General features: G+C 41.1%; 1 protein-coding gene across 9 annotated transcripts in view; it reads right to left on the bottom strand.

Moving 5' to 3' along the window:
* COL25A1 (collagen type XXV alpha 1 chain) overlaps positions 1–12,430 on the bottom strand; it is a 335,822-nt gene that overhangs the window by 24,177 nt on the left and 299,215 nt on the right. For 6 of the 9 annotated variants that reach the window (XM_075421352.1, XM_075421351.1, XM_075421355.1 and 3 more), the window contains 8 exons: positions 12,404–12,427; positions 10,904–10,948; positions 8,250–8,294; positions 7,862–7,942; positions 7,047–7,109; positions 5,166–5,216; positions 4,779–4,805; positions 2,579–2,659 (listed from right to left, as the gene is read on the bottom strand). In XM_075421352.1, coding sequence (XP_075277467.1) covers positions 2,579–2,659; positions 4,779–4,805; positions 5,166–5,216; positions 7,047–7,109; positions 7,862–7,942; positions 8,250–8,294; positions 10,904–10,948; positions 12,404–12,427 — 417 coding nt within the window. The remainder of the gene's footprint in view (positions 1–2,578; positions 2,660–4,778; positions 4,806–5,165; positions 5,217–7,046; positions 7,110–7,861; positions 7,943–8,249; positions 8,295–10,903; positions 10,949–12,403; positions 12,428–12,430) is intronic. The other 3 variants (XM_075421360.1, XM_075421357.1, XM_075421359.1) reach the window with 1 other exon arrangement.

Here is a 12,430-nt window from a genome sequence, read left to right as displayed (position 1 = left end):
GAAAGAAATTTTGCCAGGAAAAATGGAAGAGTCAAAAAAATCTTTTTTTTTTTAACATTGATTATCTTTTTAAATTGAAATGCCCACCTGTAAGGTGGACTTTCCTGTTGCACTGATCAATGGGAATCTTACAGAAGCCTTCAAATATGTGACTCCCCTGCTCTCTCACTTTATAAATTTCTTTATCATTACAAAAAGCAAACCATTTAACATATATATGAGAGAGAATGCCTGTGGCAGAACCCCAGCACGTCTGCATTCATTTCACTGATTCCATACTAGCGCTCAACAAGTATGTTTTCCTGTGTAAACTAAATCCCTAAATTTAGGAAAATAAGCCCCCCATCCAAGGCAGTTGTCCAACCAAAAATCAAAACCAAACTGCTTTTTAATATTCAGAGCTCCTTCTACAGAGAATGTCACTCTCCTTCCCACAGACACTGCCCTAAGAGTCTGCTCGAAGCCCTCTCTTATACAGCGTGGAAAACACCTGCGGCGTTTGACCTTCCTTCCTTCATGCCGTGTGTGAATGTGGCTGGCGGAGCCGCTGGGAAGCACATGGAGTCGGTAACCAAGAGGGACACAGAAAGACAAGGGACTCACCCGGGGTCCTGGCTTTCCGTCTAAGCCAGATGCTCCCTGTGTGGTTAGGTGGAAGCATGGATGATGGGTACAACACGAATGACAAGAACGTGAGATTAGTAAGCGGTGCTGATGAATAAACATAATTCAAACATACAGTACAAGTTGTGACAGGGCTCTGGAACGGGTATCACATTACTGCAGCATGTTAGTTAAAAATTCACATGAAACATCAAGAGCCTGATTCTGTTCTCACATTAGCGTAACATCACTGACCCACCCCTGCCTTCACGTCATGGTATATTAGACCAGAATAATGTCAAGCTATGGGAGTGCTACAAACACCAGATGTTAGGGTGTTTTTGAGCCTTAACATGGAAATATTTACTTTGTAATTTACTTGCATGCGTTCTAATTTGGAAACAATACTGAATACTATACTATACAAAGAAAAACACGTGTTAACAGTGGTAGAAGGTATTTAAGTGCAAAAATACTGCATTATGCAGCCAGCAAAATCTGGATCCTGACTACAATGGCCTCATTCATTTCCAAGAGCCCGGGAGACAATGACATTTCCTGTTTTCCCGGTGTGCTCCCAGCTCGGAGCAGAGCGGAGGGCCGGGAGCGGGCAGCCCCAGCACTGGGGGGGGCTGTGGGGGGGTGGTGGGGATCGGCTCCAGCATCCTTGGGGACGGCGTGACCTCTGGTGGAGTTTGTGCGAATAACAGGGCAGCCGCCGAAGGGCTGCTCGGCTGTCCCAGCACTGGGGGCAAGTAACGCTGGGGCGAGGGGGACCAAATCTGTTCGGGATAACGGGAATAGCCTGCGCCAAAACCCAACCAGCCAACAAAAAAAGAAACCTACAATAATGAAAAACCTCTCGGCTGAAAATGATCCATTTTTAGGAAGTCAAACACTTGGGACTTTGCTCCTTAAAATGACATTTAGAAAAAGTTTTAAGCAGGAGCAAGGTAAGATCTAGATAAATTTGAAAAACTAATGGCCTATTTTGATCCGGGTTAGAACAAACATTTCTGGCAGAACCAAAACTTTCTTCTTTTTTTTCACCATTTTCAGGGGGTTGGCTCAGATCTTCAAATCTCCCTCTCTAGATAGCTCTGTCAACTTGAAAATGATGGGTTTTTTCCAAACAAATTAAAATTCTCCATGAAGCTGAGGTTGTCCAGAGACCCTGCACATAATTCTTGAAAATTCTAATCAGAGGGGTTTGGGTCACCTAAGTCTTTTTCCTCCATTTTACTATTAATAATCTAATCACATGGAGTAATCCTCACATAAAAAAAAAAAAAAAGGGAAAATGAACTCTTTTTGTGAGGAAAAAATACAACTAACTTTTCAGAGTGCTTTCAAACACACAAAGCAAGCATACAAATTACTTTCTCTTTTGTCAACCTAAATTTTAAGAACCATAATGTTTCCACACGAAAATTTACTTTTGAGGTCCTTAATTTCTTTCTAAGACAAAATTTTTGCCTCACTCGGATTGGAAATTTTCTAAAGAACAAGGCAAAAGTAACAATCCACCATCCCCAATGAATGAGAACAAGAAAAAATTCCCCTAAACCAATTTTTAACTTTCCTCAGTTAGACCTCTCCATTTTAGCTGCCAAAGTGCAAACAGAGGAAGAATAACTGAAGAGATGGGGGAAAAGGGAAGATTCCTTTTTTAACGCAAACACCATACAACACTTAAATAACAGTATGACTAACGTAATGGGGGTGATGGCATCCTTGTGACACTGAACACTTTCAACTGACACGTAACAAAAAAAACATCTGACAGCACTGGGTTTTACAGGACGTTACTTTGGACGATAGCACAGGTCTGGGGTAAAACAAAACAAGACTGATGCTCTGCTCTGACATGGTATATTCTATGTATGCTGTTGAGTAAACCAGAGTTGTTCATCAGGAGTAGAAAGAGAAGTTTGTGATTTGCACTGAGATTGAACGGTTCAGTTTTTTTACTTACTGGAAGACCAAGGGGCCCTCTGTCACCCTTTTGACCAGGTTCACCCTTCAATCCTTTAAGACCATTTAACCCTGGTTCACCCTAAACGTAAAAGTACAAATGCCAAATTTTTGGTGCTGTAATGCTTGTTTAAGCTGGGATAGCAGAACCAAGTCTCAGAAATAGCTGCAAATTCCAGTCTGAAACAAGGGCACAAATTCAACCTTCTGAGCCTGTGGGCAATTTACATACTGATAGAGTACTGGGCAAAAGCACTTGGGAAACATCTGCTGGAGATTTAAAATATGTGTGAAAAAAACTACAGGAAACTTATGAGTAACAGATTCTTTTGAATCTTTTTCTAATAATTATCACTATAGTTAGAAGGTTTGAAGAGTTTCAGGGGGTTTTGGAATTTCCTCAAATCCCATAAACCACCCTATACAGACAAGTCAAACCGAAAGAAAACATTCAGAAAAATAAACCTCAAAGCTGAAGGTTTCTACAGTAGGATCACCTGAAAAGTACGTTTTATACAGAAGGAATATTTTTTTTTCTCATAGCAAACTGGAACTTGCAGCAAAATCTTACATAAAGATATTTTAAACCTTTAAGCATACATAATTAAAGAGTAACAAATTAAAAGAAGCAGTATAGGTTATACAATGCCAAGCTATTTGGGAGGTCCATAGTTTCTGTGTTCATACAGAGAAGTTTAAACAAAGTAAGAAATGGCACTTCTCTTGTTGTGATTGTTAAATTATGGAGAGGCTATTACATTAAACATTACTAAGAGGATAATGGGGGGCTTGAAGTTGCCAATAAATCATCCTTGCATCACGAAAAACTACCCCAGCATGAGGCCTGCCCAGTCAAAAAGAGTACTGACCACGCCTGCCTCTTTTGGGAAACAGAAATACTTGGGTGTTTCATCCCGGCTGCTCCCCATGGCCTTGTTCCTAGGTTTCCCTTTGATGTATTCCGTTACCCTATACCATATTCATATTTTTTTTTTTTTAAATCTGAATTGAATGTAGTCCGCTGCTTTAAGTAACTCCAGACATCATCTGCCTGCTTTGCACCCTGCCTAAGTGGCCATTTCTTCATTCTTCTGCTATTTGACTCGATGTGACTTTCAGAGCAGTAGCACTGAAAACCCTGAAGTTTTGGAAACAGACCTGAGAAATCTCACAAAAACCTGAGTCTCAGGCCAAAAGCCTGAGGTAAGGCAGGGCTGGTGCTAAGATGGAACAGACGACTTCAAAAAATGATTTATGACTTGGGCTTCTTGCGCCAAGGTAGCACAAACAGTCTCATAACAATTCAGATCTGCGATTCTCTGTCTCACACCATAAAAACCAAACCAAAACTCCAAAACTAAACCAAAAAAACCCTCCTCCTCTCACTTGTTTTTTGAGAAAGGGCCATGTGATTAGGGAGCCATAGTGATTAAAATGATCATGCCTGACAACCCACTGGCCCTAATGAATGCTATGCTACAGTGTCACACTGAATTTTAGTTTACCGGTGATTACTGAATTAAAGCACAAATTAAAATATTCCAACCCTGCCAAAACCCGCTTCTGTCCTCATGAGCTGTTTTCATGGACTTAGGGAGTCCCTACAGCATATCTTCACGCACTATGCTGTGGAAAATGTTCAAACTGTATTGCAGACCTGACTGATCAGGAATTCCAGATCGGAAAACATGAAATTACACACATGAGCTTATGCTGGGGAACTTGCATAATGTATGAAGAACTGGTCAGCAAAGTACATGGCACCTAAGAAGGTGAACGGCCATTCATACTGGAAGAAGTAGGAGATGCAAGAGAGCACAAATGAAGAAGAGTTTATTTGATGCCATTTCCTGAGCGTATAACATGCTTCTACGTTTAAGAGTAATTCCAATTGCAAGTGCAATGGTGGGTAACTTGCCCATAAACAGGAAACTAAAGAACTTAGTGCCGCATCACAAATATTAATATGAAAAATGGATTGAGCCAATGCTTAGGAAAAATACTACTCAGAAATAATCACAGCAAATTTAAAAGGCTTTTAGGCTATCTGTTAATATTAAAATCTGCTTTAAGGTTTAAGAATATCAGAAATATTTATTGAATGAGACATAAGAAAAAACACAGTTGCATGCACTAAAGAACAAAGCAGGACACTTTGCAGACATCAAGAGTACAACTATTGAAGACAGCCATTAATTTACCTTTGGGCCAGGCAGTCCATGAGGTCCCTGAAAATAAAGATACCATTTTTCATTATCAAAATATGCCACAAATTTTTAAGAGTTTGACACTTTACCGGGGTGCAAGTTGCACCTGTATTTTCATTCTCACAAATGAAATGCAGCTGCCAATAAAGCCACTGTAAACACCTGATTCAGAGAATGAACCAGACCACTAGTGTGTTAACACTAACATAGGCAGGTGCAATTTGTTTCCTACTTCCTACGAATTTTACAACATGGAGAAAAGGTCCTAAAAGAGGTCCCTCTCTAATGATCACATACCCTCATAGCACTTCTATTAAGCAGGCCTTAAAATGATAAGAGGGCTTAAGCCCTTTCTAGCCCCGCTCTTCCTCCCAAGCTTACCATAGGGCCTGGAGGACCATGTGGGCCTGGTGGTCCAGGTGGTCCTATCATCTACAGATAAAAAACAATGGCATTAAATCATGCAGAGTAAAGAACTCCCTCACAAATACCAAAAGTCAGACTGACCCTTCTTCTGCTGGCAAGCACTTACAAACATAGCAATAGAACAATACACATCGACAGCACATCTAGAACAGGATTTAGGAATGGGAATTATTTTGATGGGACAGACAGGGTACCTGAAGTCTAGATTTGCCTGTGCCATATGGCAGCATGCCTTTCTCTTGATTCTTACTCCTAGGGTCTAAGATACACTTTAAGACACTATGGGGAAGAAACAAATCTCTCTAAAACACACAGTGCTGAGCAGCGATGCTTGAACTTCCATATTTTATGGAAAAGAATCATAAAATAGTTTGGGTTGGAAGGGACCTTTAAAGGTCACCTAGTCCAAACCCCCTGCAATGAGCAGGGACATCTTCAACTAGACCAGGTTGCTCAGACCCCTGTCCAACCTGTGCTCCTTAGTTGTCTCTGTATTACAGAATCTACAGAAACAGAAGATGTGTGATGTTATTCCTTCCCAATACTGACAAATGGAAAAGATACTAAATTCAAGCTAGGGTTTGGCATATTTTCAGAATTGCCCTTTATCTCTCCTTTTATTTCATTTAGCCCAGTTGTACCAAGCATTCCCTAAAGTCATTAAAATATGCAATCAGGTTGCTCAGCGTTTAGTGCATGCATATTCTGTGCTGGTTTTCTGTGTTCCTAACAAATCCATGGAAGAGAATTTCATTATGATATTTACAGTTTAATATAACCTCTCTTCCTGGGTTTAATCCCAAAGGGCTGTTATCTTAACCTGCAAGGTGGCGGCAGGAGTGCTAAATCAGGTCTCCAGATTTACGCTTGACCCCTCTGCTGCACTAGCTGTTAGTGATGGCAATAGTGGCAACAGTGAGCTTTGAAATGTAAGACACAGATTCCACCATCTGTGAAATCTCCTGAAAACTGAAACCCTTGTTTTGAGCGAAAACAAGCAGAACAAGATGAATGGGTGAATTAATTGGTAACAAAACAATTTTCATTTCAGAGAGACCTGGAGATACAGTGTGCCTCACGTGTCCTGCGATGGCAGAGGGTAACCTCTTTGACTCCTCAGAGCTATGGCTCCAAATACCCAGGGCATGTCGCCACTGACAAGGTAGTGGTAGTTAACCTGCTCTGAGGTTTCCTAATTTACTGTGCTCTGATAATCACCCATATCATAAAGGTATTGAGTGGGGAGGTTTTTTTGTTTGTTTTGGGGTTGTTTTTTTATTTTTTTTTAAATGCCTTTACAATGTTTTGAAAAATCAGGAGAATGTCTGGTCCTGTAAAACTACTGTCTATCCTGGGTCACATGTCAGTATTCCTGACATTGCTGAAGTCAGTCCGGTCTGGCTCTCACTGGACTTTCTGAGATCCCCAGAACACAAGGTGCTGAGAGAGATTTGGGTGGGGCTTTTTTTTTCCCATCAGTTTTATCTCTCTATTTTATCTTGCAAAGCATTTGTCTTTGAATTCATTGCAGAGCCAGGCGGCTTCCACTGAAGTGAGCAGGCCTGTTGATCACAGTGAGAGAACTGAACAGAACAGGATTATATCTTTAGAATTTCTTAAACAGTATTTAGCTCTATGACCAGAAGTCCATTCATACTCAAAAGGGCAAATACTTATTCAAAGAAGCAAAATATTTTGAAAGTTCTCATGTAGGAACCATCAAGGACGTCAGGAAAGATCAGTCATGAATATGAAGTACTGTTCAGAATCAAAAACTGGAGAACTACTGCTGCACTACTATGTTCACTGCAACAGCACACTGAAGTTCAGACTTACTGAAGGACCTTGGGCACCAGGCAAACCAACATCTCCTTTTTCGCCTTTGATACCATTGGCTCCCTATAAAATAATTACAAAACAGCATTTACAAACAGCTTTAATCTTCTTAGCAATCAATCTAGAAATGATAATACTTGTTTGAAAATATTTTTTTTTTAAAGAATAATACAGCACAAACAATGTAATTCCTTTTTTTATATTTTGGTGTTACTTTATTAATAACTATTAACAAACATAAACATATGCTTTTATATTGTCAGCTATCAATTGTGGCCAACCCCTACCATTCTGAGATTCTGTGATTTATGATGATTCTAAGTTGGCACTACATTCATCATATATTGTACTATGGCTACATTTTTGGAATGAATCTATTTTTACTAAGAAATTTCATTTGTGCATATGTATGTATACAGGAATAGGATGAATGCATCCCATAAATATTGATACATTTTCTCTCCCTCCTCAATCATCTGAAATTCCTGACAAGTGTTCAAAACACAGCTCCTTTCTCCTATAAGCTGCACTTGCCCAAGTTGTGCTATACATTACAAGAGAGGTAAAAAATCTGATCAGTATGCCAGCTAATCTCTCTCTTCCCAAAGCAATATTATGTTTGACTGTAAGTGGAATGAAAAGTTCTGACAATCTTACACCTCCTCCTAGATTAGCTGCAGAACAATCTCAGAATTTTCCTCCTCAGTGCTTTCTGTCCCATTTGCAATTTATCAGCACTACTGGAAATTCCTGATAGTGGAAGAGAGAAAAATTACAAGTATTTTAGCTAAAATTAATTCACTTTTCATACTCACTGGCAGGCCAGGCAGTCCGATTCCTCCCTTTTCTCCAGGCATTCCAGGATCACCTGTATCTCCTTTTGAGCCTTTAGGACCCTAAAATATGTACTTATTCAGTAAGTCATGTGTAAAAAACCAGACACCAACAGAATTCTAGCTTTGATCCTAATAAGTAGAATAAGTCATTCTATGGATTGACCTTTGTTATTGATACGTAGAAATGCAGCCATTATTAGACCACAGAGTACGCAGCAACACAACAATAATCTTTGTCAATTACTATCATTATATTATTATTTAGATTATGAAATCGAAACTACAACTTGGGATCACAGAAATAATCTCCTGAAATAACCTATTTTTGCTCACATGATCTGCACTACATGATTTATGCGTAATGTACCTGCTCCCCGTCAGCTCCTGGAGTTCCTGGGGATCCTGCTTCACCCTGCAAAAGATAAGATGGAATTGGATTATCCCAACTGTCCCAGACACTAGACAAAAGAGGCAGTGCTAAATGAACCAAACTGATTAGGAATGTCCGAGATTAGTAAATTGCCATAATTAAAAACAACAAAACCAGAGAATATTCCATCAAAAAGAACAGCATACATACGCTACCTTTATGCAACATGTTGAATAAATAGCCTTGCTGATTAGGCCAGTACACAAACTTTGAGTTGTATAAAGGCCAGATAAGTGCATAAGAAGAAAGCAAAAAAGCAAAAACCCAAGAAGCGTGGTGAAAAGACCCCAATCCAATGCAAACTTTGTAAATTACTGTAATAAATATGCAATCAGGGCTCTCGACATATGTAGAGTAGACAGACTTCACGTTTTCTTTCCCTGGCTAATATAAATCACCCAGTGAAAGAGTTCACATTCACAAGATTGCCCTATGCATAGGTACCTGAATAGCATTCTCCAAGGGAGCAAGTTTCTGGAAACAAACTCCTGTAAGTTTGAATTCTGCTTTACGTCATTAATTTTGAATGGGAATGCTCACCCATATGAAGGAACACAGTCTCTTCCATTCTCCAGCTCCTCTGTGTTTTACAACATATTCCAGGCTGCAGAAATGCTGGGTAGATCCTAATGCAAAAAGCCATTTCTGCACACTTTGTGTTCCATTATCAGTGTTCATGTAGGAGAATGAACCGGGTTTCTCACAACTTCTCAAAACAATTAACATGAATAAAGTGAGATATTTCGATACAATACCTTGGATGAAGCCTAAAATTGAAATGTCTAGTATTGCTATTGAAGAAACACATATTTACTTTTGGAAAAGCACAGAGTCACTGATAGAAGATACAATGTATCCAGTATTTAAGAAACAGGAAAATTACCTCAGCTAATTTAAAATCAATTTAAGGAGGGTCCATTAACTACAACACTTTTTAAAATTTAAAGTATAGGAAAATTTATTATTTAAATTTTATAGTACAGTGCAGCATATGGTATTCATTGTCTCTGTGTGGGCTGCTCACTAACAGTTCTGGTACTACGTGCAGCGCCAGCCAGGTGGGATTAGCAGGCCTGGGTTTGCAGCCAGGCTCCTGCCTACATGTGCACATTTTAATTTTTACTGATGTTAGAAAATACTGTGTTCATTTGGGTGGGCACCACTGTAATATAAAGCTGCATTCACATGCGCTCACACTGTGGCCAGTGGTGCCTTGCACACCGCTTTGTCCACCTCATTCCCAGCCCGCCAGAAGTGATGCACAGGAGCCACTGCCTGGCTGTGCAGCTACTTTGCAAAGTCCTAGGGAATCACAGAATCACACAATGTTCGGGGTTGTAAGGGACCTCTGTGGGTCATCTAGTCCAACCCCCCTGCCGAAGCAGGGTCACCTACAGCAGGCTGCACAGGACCTTGTCCAGGTGGGTCTTGAATATCTCCAGAGAAGGAGACTCCACAACCTCCCTGGGCAGCCTGTTCCAGTGCTCCATCACCCTCAGAGGGAAGAAGTTCTTCCTCATGTTCAGACGGAACTTCCTGTGCCTCAGTTTGTGCCCATTGCCCCTTGTCCTGTCACTGGGCACCACTGAAAAGAGTCTGGCCCCATCCTCCTGACACCCACCCTTGAGATATTTATAAGCATTTATTAGGTCCCCTCGCAGCCTTTTCTTCAGGCTGAACAAGCCCAGCTTCCTCAGCCTCTCCTTGTAGGAGAGATGTTCCAGTCCCCTCACCATCCTTGTAGCCCTCCACTGGACTCTCTCCAGTAGCTCCTCATCTTTCTTGAAGTGGGGAGCCCAGAACTGGACACAGGACTCCAGATGGGGCCTCACTAGGGCAGTGTAGAGGGGAAGGAGAACCTCCCTCGACCTGCTGGCCACACTCCTCCTAATGCACCCCAGGATCCCATTAGCTTTCTTGGCAGCCAGGGCACACTGCTGGCTCATGGTCAACCTGTCGTCCACCAGCACTCCCAGGTCCCTCTCCACAGGGCTGCTCTCCAGCAGGTCCACCCCAAGCCTGTACTGGTGCATGGGGTTGTTCCTCCCCAGGTGCAGGACCCTACACTTGCCCTTGTTGAACCTCATGAGCTTCCTCTCTGCCCAACTCTCCAGTCTGTCCAGGTCTCGCTGAATGGCAGCACAGCCTTCTGGTGTATCTACCACTCCTCCCAGTTTTGTGTCATCAGCAAACTTGCTGAGGGTATATTCTAACTCTTCATCCAGGTCACTGATGAAGAAGTTGAACAAGACTGGGCTGAGTACTGAACCCTGGGGGACGCCACTAGTTACCGGCCTCCAACTAGACTCAGTGCCGATCCGTGGGGTAGATGCTTCTGCCCTGTTTCAGTACTAATTGATTTTGCTGGTTCTCAGTTGAGCATCTGTGTGTGGCAATTAAACAAAGTACCTATTCTAGAAAGCTACATTTCAAAAGGCTAGGAAGCAAAGTTTGAAACATGCCATATTCAGTAAAATTGTAGTTAAATATGCTGTACAGGAGAGCTCTGTGTACATGTGTGCACACATTGTGTAAAAAAGCAGAAAATACCTCCACTCTTAAGATACAATGGGTAAAATAAGGAAGATCACCTTTGGCCCTTGCAGCCCTTGGGGTCCTGGTGGTCCCGGTGGCCCCTGAACAGAAACACAAAAACCTCTCAGCTTTTAAATAAATTCCTGCAGGACTTGCCATGGAAACACAGGCTGAATATTAATATAGCTACCGTGACAAAATGGGTTAGATGTTTAACACAGGTGGAACCAAGACCAGTTATGGACAAGTTTTTAAGCTATGACAACTCTCAACAAACAGAAGGGTACCACAAAAACCAATGTTAAAATAACAGTGCAGTTCCTATTTTTTCATGAAGTCCTGCTGCTCCTATTGATGAAATGGCAAAGCTCCTCATAATTCGCAGGGGGACCAAAACTCACCTCAGCCACATTCTCCAGCCCTCACATCCTGATTCAAAACAGTCCAAGGTCAGGAGAAATCTCCAACTGATTGCAGAGAGGATTCTGCTAAAAGATGCTAAGTGCATTTGAAGATACCCAGTGCTTTGTGAAATTGCCATGGAATAAGTTGTAACTATTTCTTTCACTTCTACCTCAGGTTGTGGACACAGCGTCACGTATCAAATATTGGTCTGGATGGCGCACAGTGGCGACACTTTTTTTTTAAAAAACCCCAACATTCAAAAATTCCCTCCATTAATACAGGGAGAACATTTGTACATATGGGAAAACAGGACTAAAAGCAATCTTGCAGAGAAGAACTTGAAACAAAAAGAAGAATAAAATAATTTGCTTATACCACGTCTGCAACCTTAAGGGAAGGGTGAACCTGCAATACTATAAGCATCTCCTAGCTGGTGTCAGTATTCTCAGAAACTGTCTGGCCTGATGTGGCTAAATCTCCCACAGAAATTGGCTGGTGTAAGAGCACTGGAGCATTCAGTCATCCGCGCATTCTGGGAACAGGTGCTGAACAATTTATCTTTATTTCTGACACCTGATGAAACAAGAGAATGCCTCATAGTTGGGATTTCTGCTTTACTTTACTTCTTTATAGTTAACTGAGACAGGCCTTTTTCAGAAAATAATTTGTATCTGGTCTGAAAACTCCCAAATGATGTTTCTTTACAAGTCAGTTTGAAAGAACTGAATTTCAGCCCTGAAAATAAGGTAGGTAATAGAAAATTTTTGGTACTCAAATCCTGCTTCATATTTTCTCTTTACTCCTGCACAGACATACACAGATGCGAACACACACCAAGAAGTCGAAAGCAGCTATCTGAGCGGATGTGTACCTACAGAAATGCTGAGTTCTGTATTTTTCTGGTCTCTTACTTAAGTGAACTGAAGTTTTGCCATTAATTCAGCAGGAGCAGAACTGGTTCCTTTGTTGAATGGTTTCAACAATGGATTCTCTGTTATGGGCATGCTGAGAAAATAAATAAATAAATAAATGTGATGATGACCAGCGTTGACATCCAATGAAGACATGACCTCAACTGTCAGAATTATGAACATGCTACGACACAAAGGAGAATTTCTACAACACACAGTAAGTCATGCAATAGGAATTACCGTGACTGTTAGAGTGGCAATCCTCTG

This window comes from Opisthocomus hoazin, chromosome 5 (genome assembly GCF_030867145.1).
Source record: "Opisthocomus hoazin isolate bOpiHoa1 chromosome 5, bOpiHoa1.hap1, whole genome shotgun sequence".
NCBI classification, from domain to species: Eukaryota; Metazoa; Chordata; class Aves; order Opisthocomiformes; family Opisthocomidae; genus Opisthocomus; species Opisthocomus hoazin.
Note: the sequence above shows the minus strand (reverse complement) of the source record. Positions and strands in the feature narration are given on the sequence as shown.